The 21,490-nt window shown below is 37.4% G+C and overlaps 1 protein-coding gene across 2 annotated transcripts in view; it reads right to left on the bottom strand.

Annotated features, from left to right (window-relative positions):
• Positions 1–15,891, bottom strand: part of LOC109834480 (protein FRA10AC1) — a 33,629-nt gene extending 17,738 nt beyond the window's left edge. For both annotated transcript variants that reach the window (XM_020402503.1, XM_020402504.1), the window contains exons 1-3: positions 15,780–15,891; positions 15,607–15,674; positions 1,848–1,929 (exon numbers count right to left, since the gene is read on the bottom strand). In XM_020402503.1, the coding sequence (XP_020258092.1) occupies positions 1,848–1,929; positions 15,607–15,674; positions 15,780–15,835 (206 nt within the window). In that variant the 5' untranslated portion in view covers positions 15,836–15,891. The remainder of the gene's footprint in view (positions 1–1,847; positions 1,930–15,606; positions 15,675–15,779) is intronic.

Below are 21,490 nucleotides of genomic sequence, written 5' to 3'. Positions count from 1 at the left end.
CCCCCCCCAAAAAAAAAAAAAAACACAAAAAAAAACAAAAAAATTTCCAAACTATCACAAACCGTACTCTAAGTTTTGGGGTTCTCAGAAAGCCCCTTCAACTTTCGACATCTTTCCAAGAAAAGAAATTCTTAACGGTGCTAACCGCAATTTTCACATGGGTAGAAAGGTATTTTTGTCAGTGGAAAATTGGGGTTTTTAGAGAACATTGAAAGTTGAGGTGGGTTTTCTGAGAATGTCAATTGAGGGGTTCTGTGACATTTTAAAGTTAAGGGAAGTTATCTGAGAAACCCTCAAACTTAAGAGAAATTTTCCATTTTTTAGTTAGGTTGGATCGAGTGAAAAGTGGGAAACTTGGATGGGATGTCATTGGTTTATAAGTGGGGTCACCTATTTTGTTAGCAAGGTGAGCATCTTGGACTGCTGGGTTTTATGTGGTAATTGAAGTGGTTCTTGATCCTCACCGACCAAAGTGGGGTCACGTGAACCCACTTTGGTCAAGGTGGATCTGCCACTGATAAAGATAAACCATGTCAGACTGCAAAAATCCAAAGCAGTCAATAGCGCGATTAAACAGATACAATCAATAGCGCGATTAAACAGATACAAATTCAAACTCTGTTAACATAGCAAGGAAAAAAAACCTATCCTATAGGTTTGTGGTCAGCTATGTAAATGCATTTTCTCCACCCAACTCCGTTAAAGGGAAGGTCCTCTTTTACATAAATAGATAAATGATAAACATATGACTTCAATAAAGAAACTAAAATTCCGGCTTGATTTAAAAGCCAAACATATCCCTATAGTAATGTATTATCTCTATTGATATATAATACTAGACTGCCAATTTGTTTAGCACAGTAATTAGTTTGTTAAATAACACGACGAGCGTGAAAGGAAAACAGGAAACACTTTAGCATAAAACATGCTATGACATCCACTACTATTTGTGTATAAAGTAGGGTGATTACATGATGAATACATCAGATGCTTATGGATACACTGACTTGACCTACCTAACTGCCTGTATTGTTGTTATAAAAGGTATAAATTGCATCAACACTTACCTGAGCGCAAAAATTAAAAAATAATATATAAAAAATTTACATGGGAATTAGGGTTTCCTATTACAAGCCTATAATAATCATAAAATGAATCCTTATAGCAAAGAGATCTTGCAAAGCATTAGCAAGTAGATGGCAAAAAATAAACAGAGCAGCTAAAGAATATTTTGGAGCTATTAGGTGATGACTTTAAGCTATATCAGCTGAGTGCCATTTAAAACCTGAGTGAGTAAAATTACGCAAACAACTAGAACTTCATCCTGTTTGCAATTGCAAGTATAAAAATAAAAGAAGGTACTGGTGTAACTTTTTTTACCAATTATCCATCAAAGAAAACAAAAGGCTTCAGATATGTCTACCTCTTTGTACATGTAAGCATGTTGACATCCAAACCATTTTTTCCCAGGCACATGCTAAGGAAATGCTATGACTATGCACAAGCTACAGTATCACATTTGAAAGGAGTTGCTAACTAATAGAGAGAAATGAATTTAACATGAATGACAATATAGACAAGGGATAGCAAATGCTGAACGCGATGAAAAACAAACCTCCCTGAAACAATAAAGCAAAAAGTTAAGGAAAACCAGAAACATCTTAGGGTACAAGCAAATTGAGATAGGTACACATCAGATGCTCATAAAACATCTTTATGCTCATTCATCCAACGTCTGTTAACTTATAACCACAAAATATGAGATAAATAAATTTAAAAATTAAATAATTCAAATGCATCGCACCTGTAAATAAATTTAAAAAATAAATAATTCAAATGCATCGCACCTGTATCCCTCCCTTATTGTGTCTTTATCAGTTTTGATGGGTAAAACATCATGTTTGCTCTTGTCCTTTCCATAAAATTCAACTGTTACACGTATACAACAAGTTAATGAGTGAAATAGACTTGATGTGACTATAAGAGAGAGTACTTGATGGCAATTTAAGACAACCTCCATTTATTTAACAAGGATTTTAACAAATGAATACAACAGAAGTGTTGGTAGCAAGCAGATTTGGAAAAAAAATCCTACAAAAGGAAGGTTACTTAAAAATTATCAACCACATTGAATGATAGGATAAAGTCATCCATGAAATAGCAGATTTATGAACCGTCTGTATTTCCCCTTCAAACGCATGCCTAGTCTTGAAGTCAGATTGATGACGACAGCTCACTAGATTATCCTATGAGTCGTACCACTTGAAAAATCTGTAGCAGTCATGGGTGGACACCTAAAGAAAACGCGACATATAAACATGGAATATGCATAACATAGCAGTATGATATGCAGGTGTCTTCTCCCTTCTGTAAGTTGGCATGTCCAATCATGTGTACACTGGTTTGGCTACTTACCTATATTTACTTCTGTACTATGCATGCAGTGAATTCCATATGCCAGGTAACAATATGTCAACAGCTAAGATTTTTTTCCTTGATAGTTGGGGTCTACAACATGATTTCCTCTCACTCTGCTAAGGGCCGTCTCCTCAGTTAAATAAGCGCAACCATATCATTTCTTTTACTGCTCTATTGCATGCTCGTCCCGTTTATCACTCCTCCATTATTAGGTTTATCACTCCTCTTAACTGCCACTTCAATCCCCGTTGCACATATGCAAACGATCGAACTATTTTCCTTCCCTCATCCTCTACTAGGTACTAGGTACTACTAGTTTATCAGTGCCTCAGTTTTTATGCTCTCTTTTATTGTGTTGTGACTCATTCATGTAGCAATTCATTTATACTCAATTTTTGAAGACCATGTTTCTTAATTGACCAAAATTAGGACCATAAAGCATAGCTCACAATATTTCTCCACTACAAGTATAATAAGATCAAGCAGTACTATAAAGCAATTTTACTTATGAAAAAAGTAAAACCATAAAATGCTTTTCTGTGTTTTATTCTTTAAGACTCTTCAAAGTAAACCCATAAATCTGAGGTATTTCCTTGGGATACACATCCACTAATAAACACACTTCTGAACTTTCTTATTTGTATAGTTTGAACTCATGTCTGGATTCTGGAGAATTGTCACATCCCGTCATGTTTTTTCACATGTCAAACATGGCATCAATTACATAGCCACAAATCATAACCATCAAAACAGAATTAACAGAATATAGTTACAAGTTTGTCAGAGCAGATCCCATGAAAGGTGGATGGCATTCTTAAATAAAGAATTAGATCCACACATGAATTATTATTGGTAATCATTGAGGACAATCATGTCACAAAAAATAATCGTTAAACCTGATAAAATTATTTCTCTTATCATCAGATAAGCATTAATTAGGTCGTTCAAGGTAAGTAGTACAGCATAACACCGTAGTTTTTTTGAGTGAAGGTGAAGGAGAGTATCCATCGTCTATTCAGTCGCACATTCTATGAACATTCCCTGGGTGGCCAAGAGTTAGATTTCTACAGATATAAGGCATGGTCGAACCACTTTTGCATAGAACAGCAGAAAAGGTAAACTAGACACCTAAATGATTTGTGTGGACAAGTAGTGATGCTCAAAAAGGTGTGTCAATAGGTAAGATGTATGATTTATATCATTAATAAATCAAGAAAGCGTAATAGGTTAAATAGCTATAATCAGAACTAGGCATGTGAATCAGTTACGATGTACAGATACATGTAGCCTCCTCACTCTTTCTTTGGCGGAGGAGGTTGTTCATCATCTGCTCACTTTGGGATACTAGGATATAGCAATATACATAGCTACGTATATGCTCCTTTCTTAGTGTCCGCACATACACTTGTATATTTGAAAGTAATTCTCAAGCAAGGGGTGCATGACTTCCCAAAAATCTTCTATTAAGACTTCGAAGAGAATGAGGAATGACCTCCAAGTACCCCTGCTTCAAAACTAGAGACTCAATAAACTTTAGCTTGGTTGTTAGCAATGTCGACGACTTGCCCTTCAAATTAAGTGCAAACCTTTCTTAGAAACAATTTGAGAGTACAAAGGAAAATGATTTCATCAGTTAATAGCCCCATTGATAATAGAAACCAGTTAAAATGTCCAGATGAATGTAGCCTCCTCACTCTTTCTTTGGTAGAGGAGATTGTTCGTCATCTGCTCACTTTAGGACAGCAGATATAGCATATAAATAGCTTTCTATATGCATTTACCTTTTGTCCAATTATAAAGCTACGTATCTCTACAGGTTATATACTCAAGCCAGATTATACAACTTCCCTAAAGACAGCTCCGGTACCAACAATGTTTGGAAACTTTGCAGAAGTGTCCAACAAGTACCCTTGCTTCAAACTATGAGAGTCAAAGAGCCTTCATTTATTGGTCACTGAAGGCAAGACAAGAGCTTGGTTAATTGATTAATTATATAAACCATGAAGGGGATATTTTGAAACTAAGGAATTTGATTTCAGAAGTGAATTGCTTTATTAATAAAAATATTCATACTGAAACTTTCCCCACAAAGAAGTAATTTGTACCTAGAAAAGCTCAGCCCTAAGTCTTTACCAAACTAAAAAATGAGGAGAAAGAAAACAGAAACCTTAATATAGAAAAAAAAACAGATACTAGATTACTTGAAGATAATGTACCAAACACTTCAAGCAGGTCCGATGTGCCCACCCAAATTCTATTCGTTGAGCCAGAATTGCTTGAAGCAGCTTAAAGCTGTTATTATAAGTCACTACTGGTACTTATATTGAGAAACTATAATATGTTTAAATTATAATTTATTCATTGAAGTTCAAATTCTGTTGCTTGTACCCAACACCAGTCCCCCTCCAGCCCATGTTACAACGAGAAATGGGCAAAGCACATGAAAATCTTTAAAATAAATTTATTCAGTAAAGCTTGATCTCCTACTCTTTTGAAACCTCTACGATGTAAATAGATGGTGAAGAATATAGCTCTAATCAAAATAACACTACATTGATGGAAGATAATGTACCAAACACTTCAAGCAGGCCCCATGTGCCTACCAATGTATACTGATTGAGCTAGAATTGTTTGAAGCAGCTCAAAGCTGTTCATCATAAGTCACAAGTGGTACATATATTGAGATAAAATAATATGTTTGGATTCTAATGAGTTCATTAAAATCCAACATCTGTTGTTTGTCCCCGACACCCAATCCCCCTCCTACTCGTGTCGTGCCGAGAAAATTTGAGGTAAATCACTTGAAATCCTAAAAATAAACTGTGATTTAGTAAAGCTTGATCTCAAACAAATTTTCTTTCCAAACCTCTATGACGTAAATCGATAGTGAAGAAAATATAGCTTTTATCTTGCTTATTTTTTTTTTAAATAAACTGGTATTATTTCTCTTGAGGTAAAACATGAGAAAGATTATAATATTCGTTAAAATGGAAATTTGTGTTAAAACATCACAAATAAGTAATGGTTGTAAATATGTTTTATTGATAAAAATTCGATTTTAGCTTTAAGGATCAAAGTAGAATCCCAATTATAAAAATCTAGTCTAAAAATGATAAACATTCAGTTCGGCCCATCAGTTCATATGCTTACTGTATTAAGGATTTTTTGTATTTCGTTTTTTTTAAATCACCACACTTAACTTTGACCTTTTGTTTGTGGCATTTCCTACTTTGTACTTTGGGTACTTTGTATTTGGGTCCTTTCTGTTAAACACAGGGTTAGTTTCTCACCCTTGCACTCAAAAAAAAATAGAGTCAGCTGTCACATGGGGGTAATTCCCCGCCACTTCACTCAAAACAAAAAAAGGTCGGTTGTTCTTGTTAGCCATTCATGCTACTTCCTCTTTATGGCTAAGAACAGTATGCTCTTATGTAGTTGTTCTAAGAGAATTTCTATGCCTTCTCTTGTTAGCTTATATCAACAAGAATTGTAGATAACTCTTGTTTGAAGAGGATCCAAACTCTTGTTTGAAGAGGGATAAAAATGAAGAGTCAGAAATAACTCTTACTATCAATGTTCGATAACAGATTTTATTAAATCAATTGAGAATCTTCTTGCAATAGGAGACTGCACAGAGAATAAGGGTGATTGGGACAATTTTCCACATTTGTTTAATTTTGAATAAGGAAGATTTGGCAAGTTTGACTAAATCTCAATTTAGTTTAATTGTGAGAGATTTGAGGGATTTTTCTATTTTTGGAAGGATTTTAATTTCGAATTTTGAATTTTGGGTCAAATGTAGTAGTTGAGTAATTTGAGGGATTTAATTTTGTGAGAGATTTGATTTTGTGAGATGTTGAAAATTTGTAATTTCTCTTCTATTTAAAGCACTGATGTAATCAGAATAAAAAAATGAAGAATGAAGTGAAAATTTATTTGCTTAATTGAGGTATGAAACCCTAGCAATTTTCGTTTCTTCTCCATCCGCCAAACTCCTTCTCTTCCTCACGTAAACATCAGCCTCCCCAGTCGCGCCCAACCTCCTTTCATCCACAATCGCCGCCACCATCGCCGGATCTTCTTTCCCCAACCTCTTCTCAAACTCAATCAGTCCCAACCCACCATCCCTGTGTCTCCTCAAGCCTCCGAAGCCCATGTATGCCTCCTCCGCCGCCTGAAGCCCTAACCGCCACTGTCCCTGGAAACCCTCGTCGTCGCCCTCCCTTAAAGCCCGACCGACCGCCAGATCCCACTTTCTCCGAGCGCCTCCTGACAAACCGCGAGCCATCAGCCCCATTTTCGCCGTACGCCCGCGTCTGCCGGCCCTCGTCGTCGTCCAGCCCCCGCCAGTCAACGCATTCGAACAGTCACCGTCCCCAGTCACCGAATGTTGCTATCGTTCTTCGCACGCGAGCAACCATCATCCTCTTTTCCCTTGATCTAAGACAACGCCGAGCTTTGGATATGGGTTGTGTGAACAGACCCGATTTGATTTCATTTGGATCTGATTTGGGTTCAGACCCAACCTACAGTGGCAACGGACCCATGGTGCTTCATACTTGATTCAAGTCCGACGATGGTATCGTTTCTTTCAACTCACTATTTTTTCTGTTAATCTCATTTTATTAGTTAATTGCATGAATATTTCTATTTCATCTCTAAACTCTTATCATATATTCACTGCTTAATCTATTTTTGTGAGTTGAGAGAACTGAGCATGTGACTGTTAATTTTGATATTGATTTTAGAACTTGCGTAACGATAATAAATACTGCAGTTAAATAGATCGAGATTAAAGTTGTTCATAACTATTGTTGCAAATCTTGTTAAAATCCATCGGCCACCTTAACTGTTTTAAATTAATTTCCTACCGAAGATCATGAATTTTGGCGAAACGGTGCGTTGTTCAAATTAAATCGCTGATTCTGATAGACCCCCTCCCCCGTTCCGCATCATTTTTGGTATCAGAGCATGGTTCTAGGTTAGGACGCAATTCGATATGGATTTTGGTTGTCCAATATTTGTCCGATATTTGATCTCTAAAACAGTGTGATTAGGAGTTTGACTTAATTTACTTTTTTAATTGGGTGGGGTGTTAGTTGTTGTTGTGATATGTAAGCTATACTAAGAGAGGTAAATGTTTCCGGGTGAGATGATTTTGTTTTTGGTTCAACTTTTTGAATAACGGTGCTTAGAACGTGATAGATTCTTCTCCTGATTTTGTTTGATTGTAAAAAAACCCTCCTTGCACTGTCATATTTGAAAGTAATTCTGTTTTATTTCCTTTGTTAGAAACCTTTGATACTATCTTATATTATCAGATATTAGTAGAGTTGTGTGTATTTTTGTTAAATCTTTGACGAGTGTAAAGAGATTTGCTTTTAGAATCTTAAAGACAATATACCCTTTGATGCGAAACGGGGGAGGGGGTCTATCAGAATCAGCGATTTAATTTGAACAACGCACCGTTTCGCCAAAATTCATGATCTTCGGTAGGAAATTAATTTAAAACAGTTAAGGTGGCTGATGGATTTTAACAAGATTTGCAACAATAGTTATGAACAACTTCAATCTCGATCTATTTAACTACAGTATTTATTATCGTTGCGCAAGTTCTAAAATCAATATCAAAATTAACAGTCACATGCTCAGTTCTCTCAACTCACAAAAATAGATTAAACAGTGAATATATGATAAGAGTTTAGAGATGAAATAGAAATATTCATGCAATTAACTAATAAAATGAGATTAACAGAAAAAGTAGTAAGTTGAAAGAAACGATACCATCGTCGGACTTGAATCAAGTATGAAGCACCATGGGTCCGTTGCCACTGTAGGTTGGGTCTGAACCCAAATCAGATCCAAATGAAATCAAATCGGGTCTGTTCACACAACCCATATCCAAAGCTCGGCGTTGTCTTAGATCAAGGGAAAAGAGGATGATGGTTGCTCGCGTGCGAAGAACGATAGCAACATTCGGTGACTGGGGACGGTGACTGTTCGAATGCGTTGACTGGCGGGGGCTGGACGACGACGAGGGCCGGCAGACGCGGGCGTACGGCGAAAATGGGGCTGATGGCTCGCGGTTTGTCAGGAGGCGCTCGGAGAAAGTGGGATCTGGCGGTCGGTCGGGCTTTAAGGGAGGGCGGCGGAGGAGGCATACATGGGCTTCGGAGGCTTGAGGAGACACGGGGATGGTGGGTTGGGACTGATTGAGTTTGAGAGGAGGTTGGGGAAAGAAGATCCGGCGATGTTGGCGGCGATTGTGGATGAAAGGAGGGTTGGGCGCGACTGGGGAGGCTGATGTTTATGTGGGGAAGAGAAGGAGTTTGGCGGCTGAAGAAGAAACGAAAATTGCTAGGGTTTCAAACCTCAATTAAGCAAATAATTTTTCATTTCATTCTTCATTTTTTTATTCTGATTACATCAGTGCTTTAAATAAAAGAGAAATTATAAATTTTCAACATCTCACAAAATCAAATCTCTCACAAAATTAAATCCCTCAAATCACTCAACTACTAAATTTGACCCAAAATTCAAAATTAAAATCCTTCCAAAAATAGAAAAATCCCTCAAATCTCTCACAATTAAACTAAATTGAGATTTAGTCAAACTTGCCAAATCTTCCTTATTCAAAATTAAACAAATGTGGAAAATTGTCCATATCATTCTCCTCGGGTGGGAGAAAACTCGACTCCGTCGAGTTACCTGCAGAAACTTGTTATCTTTAATATACTCTGTCTGTATCTTAATCTGTCGTCAGTTACTTTCCTGCATCTCAAATCATTAACTAGATTGCATTGTAAATTCATCATCTAAAATATTATCAAAATTCACGGCTGTATGGGTGAATATATATAGAAGTGGGGTAAAGTGAAATAACTCTCAAAAATAATGGGCTAGGATCAGATTTATATCAATGGACTGCCAATAACATTGTGAACTGTTGAGTCAATCAATATTGAGAATAGAACTATGACCTAATTGATAATATAAATGTTACCATTAATTATTTCAAGAATTGGAAAAATTCATAAATATCATGTCAAATCTCAACAGCTATAAAGAACTGCATGAGACAAGTCCAAACCATCTAAAATAACAGCATTAACAGTTTCAAATTATATCCTAACCTCATATCATTCATTTCAGTTAACAATATATTTATTCAAATTAGATCACTGATTCCCCAAATATATGATCAATGCAATTAAAAAAATGATGTGAATCAACTTAATTGATTGTCTGAAATGCAGACTCGACAATACGATCAATGGCAGATGTAACTCAACGAAGTGTTCAACATGCATGACGTCCTCTATCAAATGGAATAATTAGGTGTTCCTTTGTTTTAATGCATAAAAAAATTTCATGTCCTAACAGTGATAGTGAGGAGCATGCAAACAAATGTATGACAGAGGAGTGTTTTTGTGCGTTTAACAGTAGAGAAAAAGGAAAAGAAAACACTCGTGCTCAAACTTATATCCCTAATCACTATATTTTCCCAAAATAGATCAGTATATGTGTGAGTGACTATCGGGACAATGCATGGGGGTTTGACATCTAATATGGTAGTTATTTCACTATGCTCACTTTGAATTTCAACTCCCATACAAATATCTGAGTGAATTGCTTCAAGAACCAAATTAGGAACGTGTTGGGTGTCATGTTTGTCCTGGAGGACTTCGTGTGGAATACCAACAACGTTTTTAGTTACGGGGGTTGGTTCAGGAGGAGTTAGAGTTTCAATTTCAAGAACAACTTCAGGGATAACATCAGTGGACTCCGTGATCAAAAGGGTAGCTTGGGGAATAGACGGAGTGTTGTCATTGCATGAAACTTTAGTTAACTCCATAATTGCAGGGGTAGTTTCAGAAGAAACGGAAGTGCATGTTTCTTCGATTATACTATCCTGAATTTTCTTGTCAGAGTTAGATTCTGTCAAATCTACGGCCTGGTTAACGGTTTTCTCAATAATAGATTTTGATTCCGTTATAGACGGCTTATTGATTCTAACTCTGAACGGAGTTGTACAGATAGTAGCAACGTGCCTATATCCTTGACAATTGTAACACTGAATTATTGGGCTAAGTTTGGAGAGATCTCTCTCTGATTTCTGGCCCGTGGGATCGACTCTATACTGGGAATAACTAGGGTTAAATTGACTCGGAGGCTGACTAGAGGTAGTGACACGATAAGACTGGGAGGAATGAGTTCGAAAATCCTGACTCCTATGAGATTGGTAGAATTTGGCTTCATCTAGATCTTGGACTAAGGCGTAAGCTCTCTCAAGGGTGTCTACTCCTCTAGTAAAGAGTTCGGTTTGGAGGTCGCTTCTTAACCCAGCTCTAAATTTTGATAAGACTTTCATCGGTGCCTCTGGTTCAATGGTGCTGCATCGAGTAAACAATTCATCAAATTGAGCAACGTATTCTTTTGCAGATTTGGTTCCCTGAGTAAGACAATGTCACTTATCTAGCAATCTATAAATAAACGATGGCAGGAGATATTTCCGTTTTAGTTCGTCGGCCATTTCTTGCCAAGTATAAATTGGTAACTCGTCTCTAATATGCCTTATCATTTCGAAGTTAGACCAATATTGGCAGGCGGGTCCAGTGAGCTTCATTGTGGCAAACTTGACTTTCTGGGATTCTGTCAGGACGTACCAATCGAAGTAGCGATCCATGCTCTTCAGCCAGTCAAAGAAAGTCTGTGAGTCGAGCTTACCATCAAAGGTTGGTGGATCAGGCACAAGTTGAGGTGGGGGTCGATGAACGATATACCCATGACCTTGCGGTGGGTATCCATAGCCTTGACCTCGAGGCGGAGTTGTAACCCGCGTTTCTTCTAACCTAGCACGTCTCTCATTGGTGTTATTCAGGGTCTCGCAGGTAGCTCTGTTCTCATGGGTTAAGTTACTTATTTGTCCATTTAACTCAGCGATTTGCTTAAGAATTTCGGAGAATTCGGGATTTGCACTGCCTGACATACTTGACTCACTAATTGATCCACTTGATTCTCCTAATCGATAGGTAGACTTGTACGAGTGGGCATGCACTAACAACTAGATGATATGAATGAGTGCACAACAAATTTTTTTTAATAAAGACTCAAAAAAATAGAATCGAGGATACATTAATGATGTAGTAAATATTGGGCGTCATATCAGATGATGTTCATACATAATGTAACATTCTAATAAGTAATCTAAACATATTTAATAATTTCTAAACATTAGAAATTACATCATGATATATGTTTAGAATTGACTAACTCATGATATATGTTTAGAATGACTAACTCATGATATATGTTTAGAGTGACTAACTGATTGTAGAAGCTTGTTTCTCGATCGCATCATGAACCTTGCAAGTACATAACCTTCAAAGAGAGAGGGCGGAGATAGAGGGCAGAGACAGTGAGGAAGAGGGAGGGAGGGGGGAGAATTTGCGTTTTTTTGTGAGATCAGTTGTGATTTATGAAGCAAATGGAGAGTTTTATTTGGTATCTAGGACGGGTTGGAAACCCAAACACACAAAAAAACATTATTGGATGATATCTTCACCATGAAATATCGGCCGATATTGAGAATATCAGCCATATATTAGAAAAAATTTCTAAAAACTGAATAGCGCTTTACACCTATAAATATTGGTGCAAGTTGCTGTAGGATATACCGACTAATATATCAATATATCAACTGATATATTATACACTACCTAATCAAGCTAACGCAACAAAAGTCCCATATCTCCTCTCATCAATATGTTATAAACATACAATAAATCTCACCAAGACCAAAAAAAGAAAATCATGACCAACAAGAAACAGGGTGATAACTGACTGAGTCTTCTCGGTAAGTATAAGTTGGGTCATCTCGTGAGCTATGACACTTACGTTAAAGTCTACTACTCTTGCTCCTTCTCTGACTCATCATTTATCGCTGACAAAGTCCTCAACGAACCGAACCCCATAAACTTTGGGGTCTCTCTATTAATCCTCCGTAAGGTCTAGATGATGTGTCGCATTGTGGATCACCTGAACATTCTCAAATTGCATGAAGTTATGGCCACGAAATCCTAGATTCACCTCATTATGGAGAATGAATTTGGCAAGCTATTCTCTCACCTTGCTTGTCGTAGCCGGATTCTAGAACCTTGTTTTAGGATGATACTCCGCAGTTGATCTCTACACTTCACTTTTGTCGTGTGCACGACGTGTCGCATTGCGATGTAAACCCAAGAATCTTATCCTAGATTAGGACAACAACCTCAAACTCTTCAATTTCACAGTCTCAGTACTCCCTGATCAGCTTCGAATTCAACGGACTTCTTCATACTGCGTATAGGACGCCGACTTATATCGCGTCGGAGGTTCTTTAATTTAAAGGCTACGACGACATTAGGATGACGCTTGGTCTTATACAGTAATGCTCTACGTTCTTCCTAAATTTTTACATTTGAATGAATTTTAACATACCCTCTGTGCAGAAAACTCAAGAATCAGGCTTATAAAATCCTCGACCGATTATCACAATCAGTGAAGCGGGTTATCAATAAGCTTTTGGATTAGGACTTGAAAACGAGGATTCTAATGAGAGTTTAATGGATATACCTTGGATTAGGAGAGCTTATTTCTGGATAAGCATCTTAACTTGCTATCATATACGCCCTCGGTGTCTGCAACAAAATAGATAGACATATTTTCTAGCTTCATAGCTACTACTTCGCTGCCATCATGAATTCTTTTGATATATTCGATATAATATTGATGTTGTCGGGTTGAATTAACCGGGTTGTTCAATAAAGGAAGGAGGAGGCGAGGAGGTTTACATCTATGACAATTATTGAGAAGATATCGGCGAAGAGTGAGGTTGGGAAGAAGTTTGGTATGATTGAGAAGTGAAGAGTGTTGTAGGAAGAGAGAGATAGGGGGAAGGTGCTCTTTTTGGCAGGCTATGCCTTGTGTAAAGTAAATATTCATATGCTTGGCAATAAGGTACTTAAAGTTATTCTTACATCATATTTTGGATGGAAGTAATATCAACTGTAAATTATTAATAGCATAAACACTCATTTAGACTTCTGTTGTACACTCATAACACCAACCTGAAAACCCACGTAAGCATCTGGTTCACCAATACATGTTAAGTGAACACACCGATAGCAACATGAAACAGAGGGTAGCAATGAAATGAAGAAGAAGGTTATGTAAAGGAAATGGAAAAATAAGAAAAGTAAAATGATACTTTTGCTCAAACTTTTACCAATATTCAAAAGAATGTTTATAAATGCACCTTGTTTAAAATGCACTTAGTAATGATCATTCCATTTCTTCCACATACTTGAGTTCAAAACTAATCGTACTTTTTATACTTTAAAACAATAGTAAATATAAGAAAAAATGCCTTAACTTTGGACAACTATTGGAAAACCCCCCCTTAACTTTCAAAATATCAGGAAACCCTCTTAGGTATAGGAATTATCGCAAAACCCCACTTTAACTTTCAGATTTTATCAGAAAATCCCCTTTAACTTTGAGATGTTATTAGAAAACCACCTAATTTAGGGGGTTTTCTAATAAAATCTCAAAGTTCAAGGGGATTTTCTGATAACCCCTAAGCTTTTTCTAGTATTTTGAAAATTAAGGAGGGTTTTCTCATAAATGTCCAAAGTTAAGGGGGTTTATGATATTTAGCTTTAAAAGAACATCTATCCTGGACACTAACCAAATTTCCTCAGTCCCTAGCTTTAAGCGGCTCCATTCTAATTCAATCAACTTTTTAACATGCCAAAATTGGATTAAACTTTTTGTACTTCAATTTTTACAATTCAACCAAATTTAGACAACCTTCTATTTCACTTACAGATATTCCCTAGTTTCCCACCTTTATCGCCCCGCTATAGTCTTGGCAGTACTCAATAATTCTCTCGTAACAAACATTCTGACAAGATTTCTTTCTTCACTCTTTAAAATTATATTATAATTCAAGTTACAAAGTTAAGAAAATTCTAGTACATTGTTTTCGTTATTTTTCTCTGTACAAATTTGCTATTATTTTAAATTTTTAATTCCATATCTAAAATGTGTTGCTCATTTTCACCAGTAAGTACTCTCAATTCTTTTACTCACATGTTTACTATTTTGCATATTATATATTTTCGTACTTTGATAATTTTAGTCATTATGTTATTTTCATCTCTTTCCCTAAGTGTTAATTTTTTCTATTCTTGTTTAAAGTTAAATTGTTAAATAATTAATTTGAAATAAAATGAGTAAATCTAATGATTTTTTCATTATCTTTGATATTTAATATCACCGGTTTTAGACCTTATAAAATAAAATATTTATTAAATATTTATTACATTCACTTTAAGATGCTTTAATATATAGCTTGTTGTTGCATCTAAACTTTAAAACTCATAAAATATTCAAATCTTCATTTCTTCATGATTTTAGTTTGGAGATAGTCATTGGTGCTTTTCGCTGCTAAAACACCATTGTAAAGCTTAAACCTTGTCACCCTGCATCTACTACTTTTCGCTTTCTGTAACATTTTGACTTATGTAGAGATTGTACACTAAGGTGACCAGAATAATGGCTTATTAACAAATACTACAACAAAGGAATGTTGCTTTACTTGGTTCTTCATTAGTTCAGACCTTGTAAGTTAAGTATATGAGAATATAAATTAACAACCTTTAATATACAACTATCTTAGATATGACCAATTATTTCATAGCTATCAGCATAATGCTGGCTCCAAAGCACTCTCACTATTTTTTTGTTTTGATTAAAAAATGACCCAGGGGAGAAATCAGATGAGCAGTGAGTAAGAATGAGCAGTCAAAATTGGTTAAGTATACAAGTGATCAAGTTCCGTTTATCCCGAATGAAAGGGAAAATTTATCAGATCTTTTTATCGAACTAATAAATGTACAATCACATTCATATTTGCGTCTTCTCCTTATTCACAATATATACAATGAAATATGTGCATTAGCTCATGGAAATGCATTTTTTGTCATGGATTTGATAACTTAACTTTATACAATCAACAAATATTAATACCTTTGGACATTGGTATACCCTTTCAAATTCAAGTTTGATAAAGATTAACTATAACGCATTGAATTAAGCCCACTTCTTGAGAAATTTTAGTAAACAGGAAACAAAAAAAATACGTACTATAATCCTTCATGAACTTCTTATGGCGATCGTAAGCATTGAGGCCTCTAATATGAGACTGATACTGCCTGCACAAAAAACAAATGAAAAGAGAAAATTGATTAAAATTCAAAATTTTTGCATTTGAGTAAAGAAATGGAGTGAAAGATGAGAAAGCAGAAGAAGCTATTTACATTTTTCTCTCTTCTTTTTCAAAAATTGCAGATTTTAGTGATCCCAACGACGCCATTTCCTCTTTCTTTCTCTTTCAGCTTTCCTCGTTCTTCTTGGATAAAAAACCCTAGCATTTGGTCCGCGATCGAGGTGGTCATTAGTTGAATACGGGTCGGATCTAAAAGGTGATGCCACATTGCTACAAATCCAACCCAAATGCCACAGGTATTTGGACTTTTGGAAACGGTTGCTTTTACCACTAAGGCCCCGTTTGGTAAGCGGGAATGGGGTGGAATAAAATGTCATTCTCACTTCTTATTCCCTCATATTAAACAAAACTTGTTTTTAGATGTTGGAATGACCATTCTCATGGAATGGTCATTCTCACTTTTTGTGGGAATGGGCATTCCAAGTGAGAAGATAGCGAATGATCATTCACATTCAATGGGAGAATCAAATTAGTTAGGTTTTTTTCAATTATACCCCTATTAATAATAAGAATCAATTTAAAAATCATGGCTTTTGACTACGTATTCTCATTTTCTCTCAGTTACTAATTATATTCGAATAATATGAATTTTTTGCGGGGTATGGATTAAAAATAGTGGTACATATTTCAGTAGCATATTAAAATTAGCGGTACATATTTCATTAGCCTATTATATCATAATTGCTCAACATAGGAGCAACACAATTTAATATAAAAACAGATACAACTAAAACTATATATTATTTGCCGATTGAAATTCTTTCATGTCAATATTTTTTTTGGTCAATCAAATTTTTTTGTTTATTCACCAATGTTTAAAGTCTGTTATTTTCACCAGCATATTATATTCTTTTTAAACTTTTGCTATTGTTTTCCCACCATAGAGAACTATATGTACCCATTGCGTACATGTTTGATTGTGGTTCATGCACAACAATAAATCTAACTTTTGGTTGAAAAATATTTGACCCAATATTTATGAAAAGAGGAAACTCTCTCTGAGAAATTGGCCAAAATATTAAATTATCACAACCATATCATGTCTAGACTATATATAGAGGTATAAGGGCATTATTATAACACATACCTAGATTAATATAACATATGCAGAAATAGTGAGGATTGTTTAAAAAATATAAACGAAACATACACTTGATCGATAACATGTGCAGTAGTATAACACATACCTAGATTAATATAACACATGCATAAATAAATTTTTTAGTTATTACCATTAATGTTTATTTTTATCTTATTAAAAATCTATGTTGTTATAAGGGCATTATTAGAAAATGGGATTCCATTCTCACTTGTGGACAAGTGATAACAAACATGGGAATGAGAATTAGATTTTCATTCTAGCTTCATTCTACAAACGCACCCAAACAAGAGAATGTAAATGACCATTCCATTCTCACATACATTCTATTCCGTTCCTTCTTCCATTTCATTCCCACTTGACTTCATTCCCACGTACCAAACGAGACGTGGGGTTATTGGTTAGGACAAATTGGGGCCAAGTGGGAAAATTATCCCTTTGGGATATTTTGAGTGGAGTAAAGTGGGATAATGTGACAATTTGAGCCTTTTATTTGACAATTCATGAGTGATAATTGATGATGTGGCATCTTAATAAAGCATAATTTTATCTATTAATTACTTTTAAATTAACTTATCCAATTGGTTTAGTATATTATTTAGTATATTATTATAATATAAACATTATTTTACTTTAACTTATCCAATTGGTTTAGTATATTATTTAGTATATTATTATAATATAAACATTATTTTACTTTATGTTAAAATATAATATGTTGTACTATAATTACTAATTAATAATCATTAATTATTATATTATATTATATTAGCATGTTATACAATATAATAATTAATATAATATAAGATCAATATATTTAATATAATAGATTATTTTATTTATATAATACTTTAATAATATTTTAATAATATATTATTTAATTTATATAATACTTTAATATGCTTTTGAATCTGTTACAACTTCAAGCGTTATAACAAGAATCGATAAAAAGTCGGTCTTTTTATAAGACCTCCTTGTGCAACAAAACAAAGATTACAACTTTTCGAAAATAAACACGAGATCCCGTTTTGGTGCGGTCTCGCTTGCGTGGGTCTTTGGCCTGTGACGGGGATGTTGATATCCGTGGACCACCGGGGCAATCAGATCCGGTCCGGATAAATCGGACAGAGTTTCGTCGATCCGCGTGAGATCTAGAAACTTTTGATCCAGAAATATCGGACAGAGCTTCGTCGATCCGCGTGAGATCTAGAAGCTATCAGCGTATACCTCGGCTAAAGCGAGGTATTAGCTCTTCTTAGTATCAACGCTAAAGGCTAATACTAAGGAAAGAAGGGGGAAAGAGGGTGATGAAGGCTGATGTCGACCTCTCCTCCTTGGTTGAAGCGCTCGATGACTCTTTGCTGCAGCAGGGCTTCGCCAAGGCTCTCCAAAATTCCTCCCCTCAAAACAAAGGGTCAATGGGTCTATTTATAGGCATATGAGTGTCTCCACAGATCTGAGACACCCCTGGGGTGTCTCCACAGATCTGAGACACCCCTGGGGTGTCTCCAGGAATCCGAGACACCCTTGGGGTGTCTCGGATTTTCCGAGACACCCCTGGGGTGTCTCGGAATTTCCGAGACACCCCTGGGGGTGTCTCGGAATTTCTGAGACATTCCGAGGTGCATCCGATTGTTTTGCCCGTAGATTCTTCGTCCGAGCTCGGATTTGAGTGATTCCGGGTGCGTTGGATGCTTGACGAAGAGTTCGATCCGCTCTCGTGGTTGGATTATCTATAGAGTGGTCGAGGCACGAAGGGCGTTGTCCTTTTTGTGAACAGTGCCGGGTTCCCGATTGGTCCGGGTCTTGGTTGTTTCGAAACCCTATCCGCTCACGTAGCTCGCCGACTCACTTCAGTCGTTCGTCGACGTCGATTGTGACGTTCATCGTCACTCTTTAACACTGAACCGAGTGTGGAGACCTATAGGCAATTTTCGATGCCTACAGATACCCCCTCCAAAGTGTTCCGGACTCGTTTCTTTTATAGAAGAGGCTGGAATACTTTGGATGTGATTGGTCTAGCCTTCAGTCGGCCTCAGGACCTGTGGTTAGCTTCAACTCTTGGCTCCTTCGATTTTCGGTCTATTCGATGCTTTGACGAATAGCCGAGGTTCTTCCGGCGCTGCGTTTATCGCTTGGCCGTCGTCGGAGTCTCGAGTCTGCAGCTGATGAATTGAGTTTGGCTCGTGTCATTGAGTTGACTTTGAACTACCTCCGCCACATTGTGCTGGCTTAGGGTTTCGGACTACGGTGTGTTGACTTTTTGTCGCAACGCGTTGACCGGCGTTAACCTAAGGCTACGCGTTGACCGGCGTTGACCTAGGGCTACGCGTTGACCGGCGTTGACCCTTAGGGTTTTGAATCGTCAAACGTTGACTTTTGTTGCAACGCGTTGACTGGTGTTGACCTAGGGTTACGCGTTGACCGGCGTTGACCCTTAGGGTTTCGAATCGTCAAACGTTGACTTGTGTTGCAACGCGTTGACTGGCGTTGACCTAGGGTTACGCGTTGACCGGCGTTGACCCTTAGAGTTTTGACTCGCCATTAACACAGTTTATACTCGTACGTTTGCTGGAGTATACACAGTTTAAGCTCTTAAGGTATTGGAGCATCGCGGTCCCGAATGTTGGGGCTGCAGGACCAACTGTTAAAGCTGATTCATCTGATTTGATTAGCCTTTACCGACTACCGTTTGAGTCGGGCTAGCATGCGGATTGTTTAAGTCCGCTCCTATGTGACGTTTAAGCTAAAAGAGTTAACCCTTTTAGTGCTACGATATTGAATACGTAGACTTCGTCTTTCTCACGGGAATAGACTACCCGGCGACGCGTGTTAGGCGTTGACTTTAGGATTTTTGGCTAATCCCCAGCCTTCAACGGATTTGATTAGCCTTTACCGACTACCGTTTGAGTCGGGCTAGCATGCGGATTGTTTAAGTCCGTTCCGCATGTGACGTTGTGCTAAGAGAGTTAACGCTCTTAGTGCTACGATATTGAATACGTAGACTTCGTCTTTCTCACGGGAATAGACTACCCGGCAACGCGTGTTAGGCGTTGACTTATCCCTACTCAGGCTTCGGGATAAAATTCCCCGTGCATCGAGTGCCCGGATTTGACAATCGTGTCTTTTCTAAAAGCAAAGACAGATTGAGAAACGGGAGAGGAAGAATTTTATATTCTATCTCCCGGTGCTGAAGAGGAAGAATTTTATATTCTATCTTCGGCCGGAAAGGGAACTTGAGGTGGGATCCCCCACCCCCAGAATCCGGAATGATGAACTGGGAGTGGGTTCTCCACTCCGAGCATCGGAAAGGTCCGAGGAGAGGAAGAATTTTATATTCTATCTCCCGGTGCTGAAGAGGAAGAATTTTATATTCTATCTACAGCTGGAAAGGAAACTCGAGGTGGGATCTCCACCCCCAGAATCCGGAAGGATGAAACTAAGAGTGGGATCTCCACTCCGAGAATCGTAACAATTCGGATAACCCTAACTGTCGGAAGGTTTGATTACCCGATTTGGAAGTGGACCTCTCGTTCATTGGGGGAATCGAGAGGAGATTTTGGCTGTGGCCCTAACTGTATGAATGTTTGACCAAGCAGGAGTTTGAGACGACCTAACTGTCGGAAGGTTTGATCGCTCGATTTGAAGGTGGACCTCTCGTTCATTGGAGGAATCGAGAGGGGATTTTGGCTTTGGCCCTAACTTTTATAGGTTTGACCAGAAAGCGAAGAGAGTGGAATACGGGTAGCAAAGAAAGTGCCAACCCATATTACCACTCAAAGGGAGACTTTAATGTTAGGCGTTTAGGACCTAGCACGTTGAGTCTGAGAAACGCCAATGACTGGCAGATGGGAATGTTGGTGGGTCCACTGTCGTTTGATTTGATCAGCGGGTGGTTTGGTGAGGGAAGATTAACCTATCAGAGGATTGGATCTCTTCTCACAAAAATAACTCATAAGAGTTAGAGAATAAGAAGAGACATTCTGACCTTCAGGGTTCGAACGTGAATTTCTTATTCACCAATTCCACAATGATTGGGTTATCCCTAAGAATACCCCTGTGGTATTCTTTCGGGAACTTCCCGATGCATTGGATAATCCACCCCCAGTTTCTCTCTTGGAACTGGGTTTGACTTGGTTGTCCGACCGGGTTATCCTTAAGAATATTAGCGTAATATCCTCCAGGAACTTCCCGTCAATGGTAGGAAATAGTTTAGACTCATATACCTATTGGAGTATCAGGGAGCAGTTTAACCTCTTATACCGGTCGGAGGAATGAGAAACAGTTTATACTCGTATACTCTTTGGAGTCGTAAGAAGCAGTTTATACTCTTATACTTATCGGAGTCTTGAGAAACAGTTTATACTCGTATACTCTTTGGAGTCTTTAAGGAGCAGTTTATACTCTTATACTTGTCGGAGTCTTGCCGTTTTCAATCGGCTTACCCTAGCGTTATAACGCCGGCTTCAACCAAGGTCTGGATGCTATTCTTGAGAGCAAAGCATTCCTTGGTGGGGTGGAGGATCCTTCTGTGGTACTCGCAGTACGTTGGATCCGCAGAATCGCCATCTTCCTCTTGATGCGTGATGGGCGGGAGTTTGATTTTGTTGTTTTCGAGAAGGGTCTCGAAGATAGCTGGAACG

The sequence above is a fragment of the Asparagus officinalis genome, chromosome 3 (genome assembly GCF_001876935.1).
Source record: "Asparagus officinalis chromosome 3, Aspof.V1, whole genome shotgun sequence".
Taxonomy (NCBI): Eukaryota; Viridiplantae; Streptophyta; class Magnoliopsida; order Asparagales; family Asparagaceae; genus Asparagus; species Asparagus officinalis.
The sequence above is the reverse complement of the archived record's forward strand: the minus strand, read 5'-3'. Positions and strand labels throughout refer to the sequence as shown.